The 20,007-nt window shown below is 45.4% G+C and overlaps 1 protein-coding gene across 1 annotated transcript; it reads right to left on the reverse strand.

The window, feature by feature from the left end:
• Window positions 1–1,631: 1,631 nt before the first annotated feature.
• LOC148658780 (EF-hand and coiled-coil domain-containing protein 1) lies at window positions 1,632–18,101 on the reverse strand. Its single transcript, XM_088640361.1, has 7 exons — window positions 16,598–18,101; window positions 13,038–13,566; window positions 6,594–6,932; window positions 4,933–5,101; window positions 4,151–4,309; window positions 3,731–3,800; window positions 1,632–3,019 (listed from the first exon to the last, which is right to left on the reverse strand). Exons 1-7 carry the CDS (start codon window positions 17,217–17,219, stop codon window positions 2,880–2,882), a joined length of 2,028 nt encoding a protein of 675 aa, XP_088496487.1. The 5' UTR covers window positions 17,220–18,101; the 3' UTR covers window positions 1,632–2,879.
• Window positions 18,102–20,007: the final 1,906 nt, after the last annotated feature.

Below are 20,007 nucleotides of genomic sequence, written 5' to 3' on the forward strand. Positions count from 1 at the left end.
GCTCTGGAATCTTCTATTCAATACCAAGGGCGATGTCAACCTTGAATTCTTGCATTTCAAGATTAAAACACTGTATCACTTTATTTTTTGCCTTTTCAAACAGTTTTTTTTTCTTTAAATGAGAAAGCTAACTAATATGACTAATAAAAACTAATATGACTGTTGCCAAGCCTATAATATTATACCCAGATTATTGTGCTGGTATTGCAGCTTCCAAAATGCCTTGTTTCATTAGAAATGCCTTCTGAAAAGCTCGCTACTTTTGCAGAGAGTGAAGGTGCTCATTAGGAATGCTGGTTGAACCTGATGCTAGAATAGTTTACAAGGTTAGCCCACTGCAACACAGGTTCACCCAGAAGTGGTGGCACAGTTGCCTGAGATGCACCAGGGCTAGGTGAGCTTGCCACACAACAGGGACTCTTGTACTACCTGCCAATCTATTTCTGCCAGCACTGGGCGCAGTACTGGGCTCCTGGTTTGTGGTGAACAATGGGTCCGAGCTGTGTTCTACTCCGGCCCGCTGTCAGGTGGGGGATCTAGCAGCAGGGTTTAGATCAGTCATCACCTTCAGCCTGTGACTGTACCTGACGTGAGTTTCCTAGGCACTCAGTTTACACAGAATTATCCTCTGTCCACAAAAAAGAAACTCAATTTGGGTTACGTTTTATGAGGGAACAAGCACACAAAGCTATGCTTTTGTTTTCTCTGTCTGAGATGAGACAATGGCCTCTATTGTGGAAACAAGTAAATGTATCCTGAGTAGACTGAATGGTACACAAAAATGAGTCATCTGTTCACAGAACAGGAATTACAGCTTGAAAGTTAAATATGGACCTTGTGACCTGATCGGGAGCCAAGGCCAACTGTATTGTGCCAGCGCAACCCTGCCAGTGCAATCCTGCACTTCAGCTTTTGCTTCATCACCTGTGGCTGGTGACGTTACACTCTTTGCTGTGGAATTCACAGGCCTGATAGCAGTTTGGGCACAAGCGCATCATGCCAGATAAGGCCACTTACATTACGTCTTCCACAAGATATTGGAGAACTCAGTGTTCAAAGATGTCTGCAACAGTGTCACGTTTAAAGACAGAATGTTGATCTTCAAAATCTACATGTATCTAAACTACTTTACAGGTTTGTTAACATGTTGATTCCTGGCCTAAAGCTTCTGAAACTTCTGAATCTGAGTTTTGGACATTTTTATTTTTATTTTAGATTCCCACATGAGCCTTGAGCAGAGACAGAAGTAAGAGAACAGTTTCATTATATTATTGATTCGCTTAGAAGAACTATGCTCTGTTACTAATGATTGATTCTCGAACAAGAGAATCAATGGTCAGTCCCTCAGGGAAGGTTATTTCATAAGAATCCCCAGCTTAGACCTAAAACCAGTGAGTAACTGAAAAAGGCACTCTTAATTATGAGGTACTGAAAGCAGAACTGCAGGTTCATAAATCCCCCACAAGCTCTGTCAGGTTAGACTTTGAGATAGAGCTGGTTTTACACACTATTGGTTCTGAGGTGCAAGTTTTCTCTGCATTTCTGGAGGTGTACTGGACAGAGGTTGAAGACCCCACCTCTCTCTGACGTCAGAGTCTGCAGTGTGAAAACAGCATTTACAAAATTCGAAATGAAAGAATCCCATTTATTCCCTGGCCTTATATTTTTGCTGGCCCACCTCTTTCCTTGCACATCAATACTCTTGAGCTAAAACCTTTCATTGCAAGCCAAGGGTTGAATCATACGTTATTTGTATACATTTTATTTTTGCTTAAATCAGTGCATTGATATGGTGAATCTTCCAGGGTTTCTTACAGTACATTCACAAGCTGTGGAATAGCAAGACAATATAATATATGGTCTAGTTACACAAATCCCCAATTTCACCATGAAACACATTGAGGAATGCAAAAGATGCTGATTGAATACTACACTTGCAATACAAGTTTTTTTTCTATACACCTTTTTACCAAGATGTGGACAGTTAGACCGAAGAGACATTTCAAGGAAAACAAGAGAGGGGGTTGTATGTTACATACAGACCATTCCTCTGCAATAAGATAGCACAAAGGGATGCTACACTTCATAAATATCATCCATTTATACAGTACAATTCTGAATAACTATGCACACGCATCTGTGAAAATCATATTTGAATAAACTTAGCTTTTGCAGTAGGAGATTATAGGTACCTGAGCTGCGACTGAGAAACAGGACTTGAAGAGGTCTGGCAGTGAAAAAGCCAGGGCACTTTGTTGGATCCTTTGTCTCATTGACTGTCAGAGATGCTGTATTTGGAGCCAGTAACTAGACCCCTTGGACAGGAACAACACCCCCAGCAGTCAATTGATCATCTGTACTCAGTCCAGCCTTCACGCCCACCTCTTCCTCCTAGCAGCTTTAAGAGTTCCAATTCCTCCAGTCTGTGTAGGAGCCCCTCTGCTCTCCGATGTTCCGGATCCCAGGAAAAGCTGGGAGACCCAGTGGAAGCACTGGGATGTCCTGCCCCTGCATTCCCATCTGCTCTGGGCTTGAAAAGGACTCCAGGCATTGATCGGATGGAAATGTTTTGTCAAAATCCCACTTGATGTCCTATCTAGTTCACGGGGTGTCCATGGTCTCTCTGCCTCTCCCTGTCATTGTTGCCCTCACACCCTGTCTGATGCCTGTAATTTGACCCAGATGCCCAGATGCAAGCTTGGTGGCTTACAAGAGTGACCCCTGACGGACTAAAAAGGCATCAGACCAGGACCGTGATCAAGTTGCTTGATTCAAATCCAGAAAGCCCCTCTTCCCTGGCGTCACTCTCAGCCGCAGGGAAGCACTGGGGTTGAATCTCTTCCACCCTCTGTACCATCCCATAATGCACCCATGTGCACTCAGCAGGAGATGAGGAGGGGGTTGGCCATGCCACGCGGGTTCCTGCTCCCAGGCTGCCCTCCGCTGCATTCGCACAGCAGCTCGCAGGCCAGCAGCTGCTGGCACAGAGTATCCAGGACCTGGAGAGAGTGAGAGGGGCCTGTGGGGAGACAGGTGAGAGAGCGGTTGCACATTTTCATGCACGACAGTTCACATTGCAATGGTTGATGCGCTATGCTGCACGATTTTACTGCATGTTTTTTGGCTGATGCTTTTATCCACAGTGACTTGCATTTGCACCCGTTTACACAGCTGGGAAATTATCCTGGAGAAATTCAAGTAAAGAAACTTGCAAGGGTACAATAGCAGTGTCTCAGCTGGGATTCAAATCTACAACCTTGCAGTTACAGGTCCAGAACCTTATCCACTCCTCCACATGGCTTCCAAAAGTTACTGTTGTACCATACCTGTATGCGCATAAATGATTTCACACCCATTTCACTCTGCTTAAGCACTCTTTATGCTTCTGAGAAAAGGTGCAGCAATTGTTTGCAAGTGGAAGACTTTACTTCATTACAATACCCAATATTATTTTCAGTGTGACAGAGTATTGAGTCCACTGAAACTGCTTGGCAGATTGCTGTGATAATGTTGAGTCTTATGCAGTGACAATGTTGAGTCTAAATGTCTTTAATAAAGAGGTCATAAGAAAGAAAACATAATAAGAGCTGTTTAGAAAACTAAGTATATAAGCGGGCTGTGATATCACAGACTAAAGAAGGAATGCATAAAATTAGTTTAAAGCTTCTCACGGTATCTGGTATCAGGATTTATTAGGTTCAATTTTGATAAAGGCAAGAGAGAGGATTACCATGACCGGCTTTGCTACAAACTTCTAAAGTGTCCATCAGGATCTTCCCCAGGGCTCGGCGAGATATATTCTGTAAAACAGAGGGTGGGTTTCATCTGAGGCTGTGCTAGTCAAAACATCGTAATTCTCAGAAATGCAGTTCCACCACTTACAGCTAGGTGGTACTGTTAACCATGGTAACAGCTGAACCAGGTGGGCTGAAAGAGGTGATCGTTCTAGTTCAAGAGAGGGACAGATGGTGCTGCCTCTGCTTTTCTAAACACTGACTAACCACCTGACAGAGTGCAAGACTGGAGGAGCAGCAGAACGTCAGTGGTATTTTCCTGAGTTTGATCATCTTTCCACTCCTACACCTGGAAGCTCTGCGGAAAGGGAAGCGTTTTCCAGGGCAGCAGTCCTGGCGCTCTGCTTGTGCATTACCTTGCTGCGCAGCTGGAGCAGCAGAGTCAGCACGTCGGCCAGCTTCTCCTCCAGCAGGGACAGGCGGACGCGCTCGGTCTCCACCATCTGCAGCTCCAGCCTCAGCATCTCTGCTTCCTCCTGCTTCAGCTGGAGGTCCTTCCCCACCGAGCACAGCAGCTGAGGGAGAGAAGCCCGTGAAAACTCAGCTTGGTAACTCTCCTTGATTCCCTTTTTCCTTAGCTCTCATCTCTAGTCAACATTAAGCACGTGGCTTATGTAACGAATACGCCCCTGCGTATAACAGGGATCTCAGCCGCCCGGGCTGGGGGAGTTCTCCTTTAGCTCAGCCCCTGTTGCGTGACGCCAGAGACCTGGGTTCACGCCCAGGCAGTGAGGGACGAACTGGCAGGGCAGGAGTGGCAAGGACGGAAACCCCAAGAACCGTTACACTTACAGCCTGTGAAGAGATGTGACTCATCAGCCCAGGCAGTAGGACAATAAGACAGAGGGTTTCCTGTTCTAGTCTTACGAGATCCCTGAGTCTTCTGGTTTGTGCTCCAGATGAGAATTTCACTCTTGAACTAATGTCTTAACTTTGTCCACCACACTCTTTGATCTTTTTTTTTTTCCCTGCTGAAATCATTTAAGATGACCTGGTTAACCTCACACACACAGCTGTGTTACAAGTCATCAGGAGCAACCCTTGGAAAAACTGGCCCAGCGAAGTAACTGAGGCCTGAGACAACAGGAGATATGCCTGCCTTCTGGGGAACTGAGTTTCACGCCCCCGATCCAGGTACCTTCTCCAGCTCGCTCTCTCTCTCCGTGCCCCTCTCCTTCTCTTCGGAGCGGGCGTGGCTTTTCCGGCTCCTCCCTCTGAGCTCTGCCGTCATGGAGATGCAGTCTGGGGGGTTACCGTGGTAACAGGTCTGGCTGATGAGCAGCTGGCGTGCAGCAGCGTTCTGACAGCTGTCAGGAAAGAGAAGGAGGGTGCAGGTCAGTAAACTTCATCAGAGGAGAATGAGAAAAGGCAGGTGTTCCCATTTAACTCACGTACCTACAAAAGAACAGTGTACATGGCTCACTGCGGCAGCACAATGCATCTGTGGGTTTCTAAATTTGGACAGTTCTGGGTGCCTCACGTACACTTTGTATGTTGCGTGGTTTGTACACTCAAGGTTAGCCAAATGTGCCATAGAAAGTGAAGTGATATCAGGGTGAAGCTCTGGTACCGCACAGAGAAATCTGGTAAAGAATAGCAGTCAGGGGCAGGCATGACAAAGCAAAGCCAAAGCAAGGTGGCAAGTAAGGCAAGGCATAACAAATCCATCATGATCTACTTTCATAGCCACAGATGCCGATCAGCGGCCAAGCTTTGTCTGTCTGCGCAGCTCGGCTCTGGAGCAGAGGTGCTTATGTGACAGCAGTTGCAGCAGAAAGACAGGGAGTGGACTGGACTGGACTGGCTGCTGTGGGCCACAGACGTTCAGCCTCTTCGAATACTTCTAAAGATCGAAATCGCAGGGAGCTTCCAGACAAAGAGACATGAAAACTGTGAAAAACGTCCTATTTGTCCTTATAAGGAGTAGACTGAAATTACATTGGAGAGAGTTCTTTATTCTGTATCCTCGTGCTGCACTAGTGAAACGAGTGGGATACAGATGTGAGGGGACAGGGAATTGAACCAGACCTGAAAGGCCCGAATAGTGGGTTCTGTCCCAAAATATGAACGCAAACCAGCAACCAAACCAGAAACAAAGAGGTGTTTTTTTCCTTAGTCAGGCTTCTCTTCACTTAAGTCTAGTCTTTGTAAAGCAATAAGACCCATTTTCCCTGTTGCAGAGACACTAAATGTGTTCTCTCCTTCTTCGGCACCACTTGTTATTAAGTTATTAAATACAAAGGGGGGCAACAGTGGTGTAGAGGTTAGCTCTGCCTCTCAGATGCTTTATCATGGGTTCTGGACAAGGGAACGGTCTGTGTGGAGTCTGCATGTTCTGTTATGGGCCATGTGGGTTTTCACTGGGTGTTCTGGTCTCCTATTGCAGTTTAAAGATTGTATGGAGGTGTGAGTGAATGTGTGTCTGCCCTGTTATGGACTGATGTCCTGTCCAGGGGAGAGTCACATGCTCTGTGTTCACTTTTCACCATGGAACCCAGGACAAGTTCTGGCCTGACAAGCTCTTGGATTTTGAAATTACCTACTTTCAGCTCTTCAAGCATAAACCCATGAGTCCAGTGAACTCATATTTGCCAGCAAAAACTGGACTGCAGTCTGTGAGTGGGCGATGCTCTGTGAGCAAAGTGGTACAGTGAGTCAGAAGACATCTAAAAATGGGAGGTACGTCCTTATATAAGGCTGTAAGGCTCAGGAACAAACTGCCAGGCCGAGTTATTGGATGAGATCTGATGTCAGCAGTAATAAATGAGCAGGTGGGCTCCCTGCTGTTCTGCAGCTCACCCCTTGGCACAGCAGTGGAGGCGGCTGATCAGCCTCTTGACTTCCACAAGGCAGCACTGCCCTTCCTCTCTGCCCCGCTCCTCCTCCTCGTCCGAAGCAGCGCGCCCCTCCACGGCTCTCTGCAGCCCCTCTTCCCCCTGGGGCGAGACGCAGACTGCCGTCACGGCCTCGTCGGCCGCCCGCTGTCCGCTGTGGGAGTGGGCTTCGTCTCCTCGGGCGCAGGAGTCGTCTCGGCCTGTGGGGGAGTGGCGCTGCGAGGGGCCCTGGGGGTCGGAGGTCGTTGGGGCAGCGGCCCCCTGACTCACAGTGTCCGTCTTGCACGTGCACCGAGTCCGAGTCCTGCGGAAGACAAGTCAACACGCCCTGAAGGGGGAGCACCTGGGCTGGTCTCGTCTCTGCCCTGTGAGACCTTGCAGGATCTTTATCTTCTCTTTCATTTACTCATTTTCATCACATTTTTCTGTCCCTCAGGTGTGACGACAAAGGCAAATATTACAGCTATTTATTAAAAGGACAGGAAAGACACAAGGAAAGAAATGCAATCTTGGACGACTGAAGGAGAAAACCAAATAGGATGCAGGTTATAGAAATGAGATTTCAGATCAGTTTTAGAAAAACAAAACTGAGGATAGAAACTTCTGAGGCAAACATCGCAACAGCCTGGGGTGACAAAGCTGACAAAAAACGCTCCCGTTTAACTAATCTTGCGTTTTCATTTTGGGTCTGGCACCAAGTAGAGGCCTGCACCATGACACCTACAGTGTAATATGAGGTATTGTATGTCATTTGTTTTAAATAAGTATTTTGTGGCCTCTAAACCATTCCTCAGACAGCAACAGCTGCTTTCCTGTTTGTCATCAGTCAAACTGATGAGGATGAACTCATTGCTCTTGGGAATAGACCTCTCTCTTTTTTCCTCAAAGAAAGCAAATATGCAAAGGTGTTTACACAAAGTTCTTGGCATTGTGGGTGATCTAGGGAATGAATGCAGTAGTAGGGCTGAAAAGATTGAAGTCATCTCCTGTTGGCAGTGTCGCTGTTTGCCTTCAGCTGTGGGGGGTGATTCTTCTCCTCTGCCCCAACACCTGGAATAATGTGACCTTGCTCTTCGTTGACAAACCCCGCTGGGCTCTTTCTCACTGGGGAGGAGGTTGGGGAAAGTGGGGGAGCAGTCACGCCTGGCGCTGAGGCTGTGAGTGGGGGCACACTGTCCCCACAGGATCCTGTTTGCTCAGAGCAGGCGAGAATGGAGATTAGCTGGGCCCTGCTGGGAGGGAGTTACTGGGAGAGCGCTTTCCCGTCATGCTAAGGGGTCATCAGCCTGGTAAGCACCAGCTGCTCTCGCTGCTGCAGTCCCCAGCCTTCTAGCCTGCAGCTCTGATTGTCACATTCCAAAAACACACTGGAATATAAGAAGAGCAACCAGTATATTCATGGGCATTAACGAACATCTTGGACTTAGGTTTAAAGAACTGCCGCTGAAAACTCTTTAGTTTTGGAATAAAAAGGCTACAAGAGGACTTGATCCACTGAGAACAGGAAGCATTTCCTTACATGCAGGGAGTCGGGATTCCTTTTGAGAAGCAAATGGCAGCAAAACCAGCTAGATGGGCTGAATGTCTTCCTCTCCTTTGTAACCATTCTTATGTCTCTCCGCTTGCAAAGGCGACCAACACACAAGGACAGCAAACAGCAGTGAGTGACGCTAGCCAGGCGCACTCCTGTCCCTGCAGCGACACGCTTCCCTGAGGCGAAGTGCTGTTCCTCCCTGGGCAAGACCATCGAATTCAGTGGAGACTGAGGACAACGGGTCCTCTGAGGAACAGGAAGGAGGCAGGCACATGTCTTTCACTCACAGTGCTCCAGCCCGAGCTGTTTGCTAAACATATCAGTGATTCTTCATTGTCAGGTCCTGCGGGTGTTGTGCTCAGATCGGAACAGCAAAAACAATATAATCATTGTATCCTTCTCTTTTTTTCCTCATCAAACACACACATTTACAAAATAATTAATATTTATAAAGCTGTCTTTGCACCATGATTAAGAAAAAACTAGAAGGTTGAAACTTTTTTACTACACATCATAAACGTATTGAACATCCTGCTTGCAATTTGTGTATACTCTGTACTCTGGATTTTAGATATTTTAACATGATTTTATATAGGGTCTTTAAAAACCATCTCAAAGTGCTTATTTCTTCAACAAGTAAAGACTTCTTCATCCTCTAGGGAAGGAAATAAAAGCATAATAATAAATAATATGAAAGGCTAAACAGGAGACTGGAGGAAATGTGAAATGGTAATTATACGGTCAGAATTTAAAAGACAAATCTGAACTGGCAGCTCAATCAAGGAAAGAATTTTAAAAAGCGCTAATTCCCTAAGTCTATTTCTTTGGTTTACAGATTTTAAAAAAGCATCTACAGATAACTCCATGGAGACATCATGAGACGGAAAATTCAATCTGGCCATCCTGAAATGCGATGATAATACCTTTCACTGCCCAGCGCTGCTTTAATTGGAGAAGCCTGAGGTGGAGGAGGTAGCACTGCATGAGCCTGTTAGCAGCAACTAATGAGCTCCACCTGCCTCTCTCTGCTCACTGCAGTGCGTCAGCCGGCTCACCAGGGTGGGCTTCAGGGGGGCTAACAAGCAAAAGGAGGGAGAGGGAAGCCGGAGGATAGCTGAGCTACCCCTGGCTTCCCCCTCCACCTCCCACACCGGAGCTGGGCTGGAGAAGTTGGCCCTTCCTCCTCACGCGGTTCGGCTGACTAACTCGAAACTCGGAATGCACACACCCTGCAAAAGCTTGTCCGTTCCTCAAAATAAGGAGGGCAGGAGCATATAAGAAGAAGAGCAGTTACAAAGGACAGGAAGTTGTCTGGCCCATCGGTCTCGTTTGGTACGTGGCTAATTGATCCAAGGATCTTTTGAAAGAAGCCAAGGTAACTTGTTCCATTCTCCCACAACTCTTGGGGTAGCTTCCTGTTGTTTAAATGCACTTTCCTCTTAGTTTGCATGTGTGCCCTCTGGTTTGTGGTTTACTGAACCCTGTAAAAGTCTTATGGGTGCAGCGTGCTTTGATCTCCAGGGTCAGGGTTTAGTGAAAAAAGGAGGGGCTCACTGCAATTTCACTCACTTTCTGGAATTGATGCTTCTCTGCCGTATTTTGGCCTGGACAGTCAGGAAGGCTACACATTATCTGCTGATTTACAGATCAGGAGCAAGTACTGGCCTGTCTGCTCTAAAAGACGAGGGAATTCTTGGGTCGGCACCCCTGATCCTTAGGTATACAACTCAATGGGCACATTTCCCTTTCAACAACATGACTCAGAAATGTTAAACACCAATCAGCTGGCCAGTAGGTGTGGAGCAGATTAATTAACAGAAGACATATGAAAAGACAAAGACTACATTATCAGAATCACTATATATACTGCATACTGTACACACTGTTTTCTTCTCCTGTCATTTGTTCAGCAAGTATGGGACTAACCCTTCTCTCCTAGGGAGATATTCTGACTTAGAAATGTTCATCCATGAGCCCACAGATAGTATCTTTGCACAATTGGCTCCTCAGTCACGCACATACAGCAAATGCATGATTGGAAATTGCAGGTTCGTCTTGTACCAGGATTGCTATTGTAGAGGTACAGCAGGAGGGCACAGCTAACCAGCTTCATGGGAAGATACCTATTCCCTATTAGTGTGTGAAAAATCCAGCACAGGGTGAATTTTGCTTCAGCAACTTTATTATTGGCTTGCTGTAGTGGAGATACAGGGTCTTAGGCTTGTGGGTTCAGTGGGAGTCTTGGTGGGGAGGCTGGTCACTGTGCTGCTAGAATAATGGCTATATCTAGAGCACTGAAATTGTGACACTTTGTAATTGTGTTCAGGTTTTGCTGCTTAGCTGTTCTCACAAGTGTTCAGCAGGCCTGTTCCTAGCGTTGAAATTGGAGTACTGTTTGCTGTTTCTCCCTCTGCCATCTATGCTGTTTTTCTTATTAAATTACATAGTGAACCCGTGAAGCACTAGGGTTATTTCAAGTACCTGACAGCCACAGCTTTAGCAGGATGAAAACCTTGAGTAGAGCCTTGGTAATTTGCAGTTCACCTAGTCTAACTGCTCCGGGGGTCTGTTCACTGCAGTGCTGTGATTCACTTTGCCTGCAGCTGTGGACTGAATTAGTTTTCGCATGCGAATACAGAGACAGGGCTTATTGAAACCTGAAAAGAAAGGAGGACAAGATTCAGATCCTCCCCCCGCCAGGCTGCATGACACCCCCTGCTGGGCACTCCTGTATTAAACCCACACTGTCCCCCTCGACCTCTATTCCTGCCTCCAGGCTTTTGTCAGCTCAGAAGAGTGTCAATTTGTCGGCTCTGTGGGCAGCAAAAGAGCTTTGCTCCCTGCAGCCTAGTCTTTCCCCACCTGCAAAATGTGCATTTGACCAGCCAGCCTCCTCTTTTCTTTGTCTTCACAAGACCTCCCCCTTCAATGGCAAGTGCACTGTCCCTCACTTCTCTGCCTTTGGCATTCTTGCCAATCCAAAACCTTCAAACCCCAATACGTCTTTGCAGGCCCCTCGAGAGTTGCTGGGTCAGTACAGGAGCTCTTCTGTGTCCCTGTACAGTCACATCAAATCCCATTGCTTAGCCTCCTCCTGCACCGATTAAATTAGTTTAACTGAATAACAAGCAGAGAGAGTCATGCAGACCCTTAGACTTCACATTTAAACATAGGAATTGGTCCCCTGAATCTGAAGCAAGAAAATCCATTCATGCACTGGGTAACATACATATTATTTGTCAGACTGCTATTTGTCCACATCTATGTACGACTGTACTTTCTATTCAAGAACAACAAAGATCCTTGCACATTAATAAAGTGCTGAACTACGACCAATCTTCTCATGTTCCTGATTAAAAGTCATCAAACAGTTTGCAGAGATAACTAAGGAAATGCCCGGATTAGTACAGCCTGGCCGTGGGTAGGAAACAGAGGACAGACGGGGGGTGAAGCAAGTGTCTGTGTCCCAGGCCCTCTCCTGCTTGTTCCAATGAGATTAGGAAACCCTGAGGTCCTATATTCACTGGCTTCAGGATGCAGGCTGGAAAAATAAACCTGGCCCTGTAGATGGTAATCTCCTTAATAATAACAAGCCAGAAACATATAATTAAGTCGTCCCAAAGATTTCCTTATCTGTTGATGGCAAATTGTCCACTCCATCCCCTCCCCAGCTGCTCTCCTCCGCAGCCGGCTAGCCTGTCTTGTGTCTCAGAGCAATCCCAGGTGTCCTCTTTGTCTCCAAACCTCACACCAGCTCAGACAGTAGTCGAGAAACACAGTAAATGAGGACATTTTGCCATCTAATTAAGTTATCTAAATCAAACTGAACAATCCGTGTGCCTGCTCTACATTATTACTCGTAGAGAAAAACACTGCCCAGGACACATACTGTAACAGAGAGGCACCGCAGCACTGTTTCTGAGCTATGCCTGTGCTCAGCTATTTTATACTGCACTAGCAAATAATGGTCAGTGGGACACTCGCGCAGGACTTTCCATGGTGAACAGAGGTAATGTGATTAAGTGTTTTTTTACCACAATTGCAATTACAATAGTCTTTTCAGCATTTTTTCTGGGTCTTAGTTAGGGCCAGGCTTAATAGGGCCTTGTTTAAATGCTGAAGAAACCCCCAGACTGAAACACACTGGTAACAACAAGGACCATTCTGAAAAAGTCTCAAAAAAGCAAGAGATTTTGTTTCTTAATGAGCCACCAAAAATCACAAATCACTGCAGGAAAGTGTTTAGAGGGACCAATGTCTTGGAAGAGTCTTGGGAGTCAAAAAAGAATTCTACCAGCACTTCATAGCTCTTTTTAGCTCTTTTATCAAAATTATTTGAACTCTTTTCTTTCGTTAGGATCACATACTCAAGTCAAAAAGACAAAAGAACGCCTTCAAGATGAGAACCTCAGCTCTAAAATCATTTAAGCACAGCTTTATGCCCAGCAGACCCTGAGGAAGGCCTGTGTCATCACTGAAGACTCTTCTCCTCTTCTTCATCAGAATCACGCAAAGAGGCAAATTGAGCTTTGTTCCAGAGGCCATCAGACTTGCAAACAATGAGTGTAAAGAAGTTTTATCAATATGATCTCTGCCCCCTCTGTATATATACAAGTATGTTAATTCTTTCTTAAATACCTAACAAACTGATTATTATTTTAATTGGTATTATAGTACAGAGATCTTACAATGCATGTGCATTATGTTAATGTCATAATCATTTTATGGACCTTTTGCAGTTTTTACTTTTTTTTCTTAGCAATGTTGCGACACCATGTTTCTTCCAATTGTATTTGGGATGTGTTGTGTTTTGCGCTGCTTGGTGCCTAAGTTGCCCCTCTTGGGAATGAACTGACCTGGGAGCGTCTGACTCACCTGTATGACTGGATCTCTGCCTCCAGCTCCTGAACCCGGCCCTCTAAAGCAGGGACCAGGCTTGCCCGGCCCTGCATCTCTCGCACCTTGGCCAGCCCGGTGACCAGGGCGGAGCGGGCGTCCTCCGCCTTCCTCTTAATGTCGCTGTTCTCGTGCTGCAGCCAGGAAACCAGCTCCCCCAGCCGGCGCGCCTCCCCTGCGGCCGCCCCCAGCTCCTCCTCCAGCCTCTGATTGAAGCGCACGGCCTCCTCCAGCTGCCCGTCCCGGGACGCCCGCACGAGCTCCAGCTCCCGGAGCAGCGCTCGGGTCCCCCGCGCGCTCCGGTCCGCTCGGGGATCCCTGTCCGCGGGCGCCTTCTTCCTGTCCGTGTCTCGGGGAGACCCCTCCCCCTGCCTGCGGGCGGCCACCTCCAGTGCCAGACAGCGGGCGTCGCTGCCCTGCAGGGCTGCGCGCAGGTCCTCCACCAGCTCCCGCAGGCTGGCATTCTCCATCTCCAGCTGGCTCCACGCCGCCCCCTGTGGACCGGAGTCTGCAAGGAAGGGGACGGAACAGGAAAGTCTGTCACAATGGTGCACAACTGCTGTGCTCAGGCACTCTCCTGCAAGTTTCAGATGTTGAGCTGCTGGTTGGTACTAAACTTAATTAATCAATTTAAGAATCCAATTAGAAAAATTAGAATTAGAACCTTTTCCTCCCAATTTAGTGCTGCACTGACCTTGGGAGATACACAGTAGCCATTCTGTTCCAGTCACTCCTCTACACCACATACCTGGTGTGAGCAGTTGCTTCGACATTCCAAGTGGACGGATGGGAGGCCAGATTAGACAAGGTGGAATTCAGCCAGGACACTATGTCTAAGAACCTCCTCCTGAACAAGGCCGAGAGATCATCGAGGACTGTGTTGTCAGGCACCTCCTACAACAGTGTCCACAATCACCTGATAGAAGCATTGCTTTGGAAATTTGTTAACCAATGTGAACAGTGTCACTTGCTGTTCCACCAGAACTACTTGCCACGGCAACTTTGTTTTCTTTAGCCTCCCATCCCAGTACTGACATGGCCCAACATTTCTTAACTTGTAGGATCTGATGAGATCAGGCTGTAAGGTGGTAATACTGTTACCTCCTTAAATCAGATACTGTATTTAAGGGTATAAATACAGTAACACAAAAGTAAATTATTTTTGGACTAGGTGTTCTTCACTGCTGGTTTAATTGGGGATGTGGGGTTTATACTGTGTCTCAGTAGTGCATGTCTCTGAACTCCTACTTTGTCTCTACTGTGTATCCATCCCGGCAGGGCAGAGCTGTCAGTCTGGACTTGGGACTTAAAGGAATAGGCGTGGCCTCAGTGTTTCCAGGGGCTTGACTGGGCAGTGTCAGGTGAGTTTTCCCCTCTGCTGTCCCACAAGACCAAGATTAGCTGAAGATCGCCCTGGTGTTTACATGCAGAGTTCTGGACATTTTGTAAATCTTAAAATATGATTTGTACTGTTAAGCACCTAATCTGTAACTCAGATTTAAGTTCAGCCCTTATAGCCTGGACTTCCACAGCCTTGATCAAGACCAAGAAACAAGAGGACACCCACTTATTTTCAACCCTTTTGTTATGTGGGATTGCATTTAAACTTCACGCTGGATTGTTTTTTTTTGGATGTTTGCGGATATTGTAGATCATTAGTGATTTATCTCAAGAACCATACGAGACACTTGTGACACCAATAAGCAGTATGCCTATAGTGTAAGCTTGCTTAAGTTTCATTGTAAACGTTTCTCAATCTGCACGGCTGTCTTAATTTCTTAAGGGTGACAAAAAAACTATCTATAATGACAGATCAGGTGACTAGGAGCAAACTTTGTGATGAATAAAGTCCATTGTGCCCTGATCATTGCTATCCCCTTATTTTTGTAATATAATCAATTTTTATAAAGCAGACAAAAGTCATCTTGTATTTCAAATGCATAATGATATAGCCTAAAGGGAAAGTCTCACTATATGAAAATGTGGAGAGCAATCATGTCATGTATTTCCATTTCATATTCTGACTTGCTCGCTCTATTTTTTTTTTCAAAAAGCAAGGTCATCTCTTATCAGGTTTCTGCAGTACGGGAATCACAAGTCAGACCGAATCCAGGACGGATTGAGGCCCTGCAGCACTGACCTGACAATCTGGGGTATGTGTTTTTTTCCTTGCTGTTCTTGTTGAACTGCACAAATGGGGCACAAGCTGTCCGTGAGTCACAGTTTCAGCTTTTACGATATTTTAAAAATGCATACAGTACACACATCCTAAATCTGTCATGCAAATCAAGCAAACCTCAAGCCCCAGAGGAGCAAAAGTGCTGGATATTAAGTTACACCAAGGACGTCCTTTGCACATCCTGATCTGGACAAGATTAGGACACTTAGGACACTGGGCAGTAGTTCAAACGGGGTGAAATTAGGGTAAATAAAATGAGCTGGGACATCCTTGAAACAAAGGAATTTCAACCAATTGCTAGATGCAGTATACTTATCTGGGTGTTGTCAGCCTGTCAGTACTATCTTTACCTCTTGAAGATGACTTGATAAGAAAACAGATTGTAAAAGTGACAAAGGCAACAAGTTCAAACTGATTGATTTTGTTTCTAATGACAGACACTGTTATAAAACCAGGCAAGGAGACTGTGTGTGAGAGCATGTGTCTATAAATTGATCAATCAATTGCATTAATCTTTTGGCCAGTTACTCTGGATTAGAACTCTTTCATGCGTGCCTAACGCCAAACTTCTTGCAGCTCAGGAGGCTCCTTTTGAGATTGAAATAGAAATTGTTTATACTAAACGGAGGAGGATCACCACTTTTTTTAAAGCAGGATTTCATTTGCAAAAATGTTTTCAGTAATACGTTAGTCTTTTAAACTGTTCTTAAACTGGTAAGAGTGAGCAGATGCATGTTTAGTACTTCTTAACTAATTCTTAACTGAACATGCAGTTAAGAATGTAAAAGATTAGAATATTAGAGTGTTCACTACAAAGGCTACACTGAAAATATCCACCATAAAAAAACAGAAAAACTTCTGAAACTGAGACTGGGAAAACAAGGGTCAGGCACAGGTATTGAATAAGTTTGCAGTACTTCCATTTCTAATGAGTAGTTTATGATTATGACAATTAATGTATTTTGAGCTTCATACTAGTAGTGTCCATATACACTATGCAGTCCATGTACCATATACAGTCCCCAGTGGATTTATTAAATGTTATTACTTAATTATATACTAATCAGACAATGGGAATTTAGCCTTGTTTGATAGTTTAATTATTTTTTCTAGTCACATTTTACTTGGACTAATAATAAAGACATTACTGATTATATGATCGTGTCTACCTTACCAGTGCAGAAAACGAATTAAATGCGGGACTTGAACAAATGTAATGTTTTAGCGTTGGGGGTTACATAAAAGTTAATTTTCAGAAAACATAAGTGTTTTGTTATTTGTTATGAGTAACAACATGTAAAGAATGACGCGAGTAGCCAAGGAGCAAATAACAGCTCGTGCCTTGCATGGAGAGGTCTACCTGTCTCATCCTCTGACTCCTCGGAGCAGCGGTGCAGATTGTCGAGCTTCAGGATTGACCCCGATCTGTGGATCTGTTTCTTCCCGGAAGGGACGTCTTTGGAGAGGTCGAAACTGACACACTTTCTCCTTCGAACCCGTGGCCAACGGAGCCTGATCTCGCGCTCTATGTGTTCAGTTTCCTCGGCCACGGGAAGGCGGGCGTCAGCTTTACTGTCCCCGGAGCGGAGGCAGAAGTACCCGCAGAGACGAGAGTGGAACTCCTTGAAGCCCAGCTCCGGGGGCAGCCTTGAGCAGATCCCCAGTGTCTCTTCCCCAGCTGCCTTCTCCTCCTCTCCCTGCTCGGCCTCGAGAATTCCCAGTACCGCACACAGCAGCCTAAAATCCTCCGCGGACACGAGGTCGTCCCCGCTGTAGTAAGCCAGATGGTGGAAAATTTCCTGCAGGTACTGGTCGATGCCCGTCGCCAGGACCACAATCTCGTTTTCGACGCCCGGGTCCGGATCGTAATGGTGAGTTAGAGCGCTACGGAGCCACTCGCTCTTGCGGGATGGGCGAAAAGTTGAGAGTGTCCGAGGAGAACTAGGCGGATCTGTTACTGTGGGATTCTGAGAATGTCGCATCTTTTACTGAAGAAACAGTACTTAAAGAGAATTATCTAGATAATCCTGAAACATGTATTGTTTTTTTTGAAGCAGGAAGCATAAACTTCTCACAAAGTTCTTGTAATTTAAATTTGTTTAAGCGTTTAAAGAAAATGCCAAAGCTCCAGTTTTAGAAAAAAGGCAATTAATATTCGTTCTTGACTGCGATAACACGCTCGCCTATAAAGTGACAAAGCAGTGACTTTGGCGTTCACACCTCAGCAACGACAGGTAAATCATTTAACTCGCTGGTTAATCACTTTCAGTGGTAGCGGGGTGATAAAACAAAAATCGTTTTTAAACCTCTCAAACTCAAAACCTGTGAGGGGTTATAGGAATGTGCGTTTAATACAGTTTTAGAAAAACCGCAGGTATAACTGCCTAAATGATATACCTGCTAACTAAAACAAATAAATGAGATACATGTATACGAAGAGAAACCAAATATGTTTAAAAAAGGAATAGTAATGAAGATTCCCAATAAAACGCGTCAAGAGCTGCAAAGCGGTATTTAGTCCACAGACGAGCAAGCGCAAATAAAAAATATACAAAAAAGTTATGAGTTGTTCTCTTAATGGATAGCGGTCCTGTAAACCACAGATTGAATGTGATGACGATGGATTACATCAGAGAGATGTCCCGTCCTTGAGGGCTGCTGTGACATCCAGTACGGATCATCTTCGTCACTTTCTTCCTCCTGCGGGCTCCGGGCTCGTGTCCTTCAGCTCTCGCTGTGCTCTGACTTGACTGAGCCGCAGACGGGGGCACGGGAAGTTTTCAATTTACTACTCAACTCCCCCCCCCCCTCCTACCCTCGCTCGCAGACCGGCCAGCACCACCCACCGCGGCCGCCCGGGTGTTGTCAAGAGCTGAGATCAAGCGCAGCTGAAGAGTCGAGTCCTGGAATTCATCGAGCGTATAGACAGCGGGTCCTAGCGCCTCCGGGCTGCAAATGCCAAATTATCATGTGGGTTCACACGGAGTCTTAATTTATTTAATGAAAAGCAGGGAAAACAGTAGGTCTATTTGTAATATGTTTTAAAATTACGAATATTGCTTTGAAACATGGGGAGGGAGACTCTAACACAATAATCCGTTGAAAATACAATTTTACATTGCTGATCTATACATTAATTTTTTTTATCAAGTTAGAAAAAAAGTGTTGAAACAGCTTCACAGCTGATGGGTTGAGAAACGTATGCGTAAAAATAATGCGCAGACGTGTATGGCTTTGAATGGGATCTGGACTTGTGGATGTTGGGGGGAAAAGGCAGAAAAAAGAATACATATTTATAGAAAATGTGTAACTCAAGTTAATCAATAACTAAAGCAGCCTGGCAGGTGTGTATGCTTTTCTGCACGGTTTACTGTCTATTGGGAATGTTCTAGTCATCAATATCGTCGTTCCGTGAAGTGGGTTTGTCTGCTTATGGAATTTGACGGAAATAACCAGCTTAAGATCACACTCGTTGACTTGAGCAAACAGGGGAGGGGGATTTTTACGAAACTCTCCTTCCCTACAGAATAAGCATGGGAATTCCTGCATAATGTTTGTTTAACGTCGGACTCTTGTGTTTTTGCCGTGCACTTCACACAATGGAGCCCTTGTGTGTGGTACCGGGCCCTGTAGCTGCAGTAAAACAATTTATATATTTTCAGTGATAACGAAGCGGGCAGCAGATAGGTACACCCTGCTTCACCCAACTGTACATTCTTCTGTTTTTCCCCAGGGTCACCGAAATCCCCTCTGCGCGTTAAGGATAAGAACTGAACTGATATAATTCTTGTGTCGTCCCCTCGCCCAGCTATCAACGGTGCACGTTCAATTTAGAAAATTAGTACTTTTGCTCCCCATACACGGAAGTAAGAGATTTTACCTTTTAAGTTAAATCTGATATAAAAAGTGAGAGTCGGATAAATGTATAAATACATATAGCGCGACTACCATACTAGGACACTACCAATGTGACAGTTTCCGATTTTATTACACGTATTCACCGGAGACGCATTCAATAGCGGGCGCACAGGTCCGTTAAAGTCTAAGAAACTAAACCTCATTTAATAAATCCTGTCCTATTCGTCAAACATCATTATAGCATATATGAACACGATTTCAATCTTAACAACTCTTCTAAATGAGTTTGAAATGTCTCGTTAGGATTGGTATTATAGACTTACAAAACCATTTTTGGTCTTTTAAAAAAGATGACAGGAGAATTATGAACAAAAAGCACGAAATTCCACCCGCAATGCTTGGCACAGTTATCACATCATTACTCAGATTTGAAGTTTTTTTCCTATATATCCCAATAAAACGTCCGCTGATGTATTTTACCTTCATTACCAGAAGGTACTAAAACTGACTTTTGACTAAAAGAGTTTTAGAAGGTACTAAAACTAAAAACCCAAGCGGCCCCAGGAACTGAAAGGCAGTGTGTGGGTCTCGGAGAATGCGGGCAGGGCGGTGCTGAGTGACCGTGGTGCAGAAAGAAGAGGCCGGTGCTGAGTGATACGGATCTGAAGGGGAGAATTGAGTCTTTCAAAACGCCAACAGGCACCTCGACGCGCTGCTGGCTGTCAGCCTCCCGCGCTGGTAATTTACAGCGACAGACCCGACATTGTCAAGAAACCACGAAGGAAAAAAAAACAAGCTTTGAATTCAGCATACTGTAACCAGCCTCTGAAATATAACGAGCTCCTTGCGCCTTCTCCTTCGTGGCGAGGCACGACCCAGTTAAAGGAAGTTTTATCAGACAAGAATTTGCAT

The sequence above is a fragment of the Lepisosteus platostomus genome, chromosome 7 (assembly GCF_059453375.1).
Source record: "Lepisosteus platostomus isolate fLepPlt1 chromosome 7, fLepPlt1.hap1, whole genome shotgun sequence".
Lineage (NCBI taxonomy): Eukaryota > Metazoa > Chordata > Actinopteri > Semionotiformes > Lepisosteidae > Lepisosteus > Lepisosteus platostomus.

What these genes read in the sequence shown, in the direction of transcription:
- LOC148658780 (XM_088640361.1), bottom strand. Translation starts at nt 17,219, where the DNA reads ATGCGACATTCTCAGAATCCCACAGTAACAGATCCGCCTAGTTCTCCT. An exon ending in GGAGTCAGAGGATGAGACAG is followed by an intron (nt 13,567 to 16,597) that starts GTAGACCTCTCC and finishes CCTTCCTTGCAG; the next exon opens with ACTCCGGTCCACAGGGGGCG. An exon ending in GAGAGAGCGAGCTGGAGAAG is followed by an intron (nt 4,310 to 4,932) that starts GTACCTGGATCG and finishes TCTCTCCCTCAG; the next exon opens with CTGCTGTGCTCGGTGGGGAA.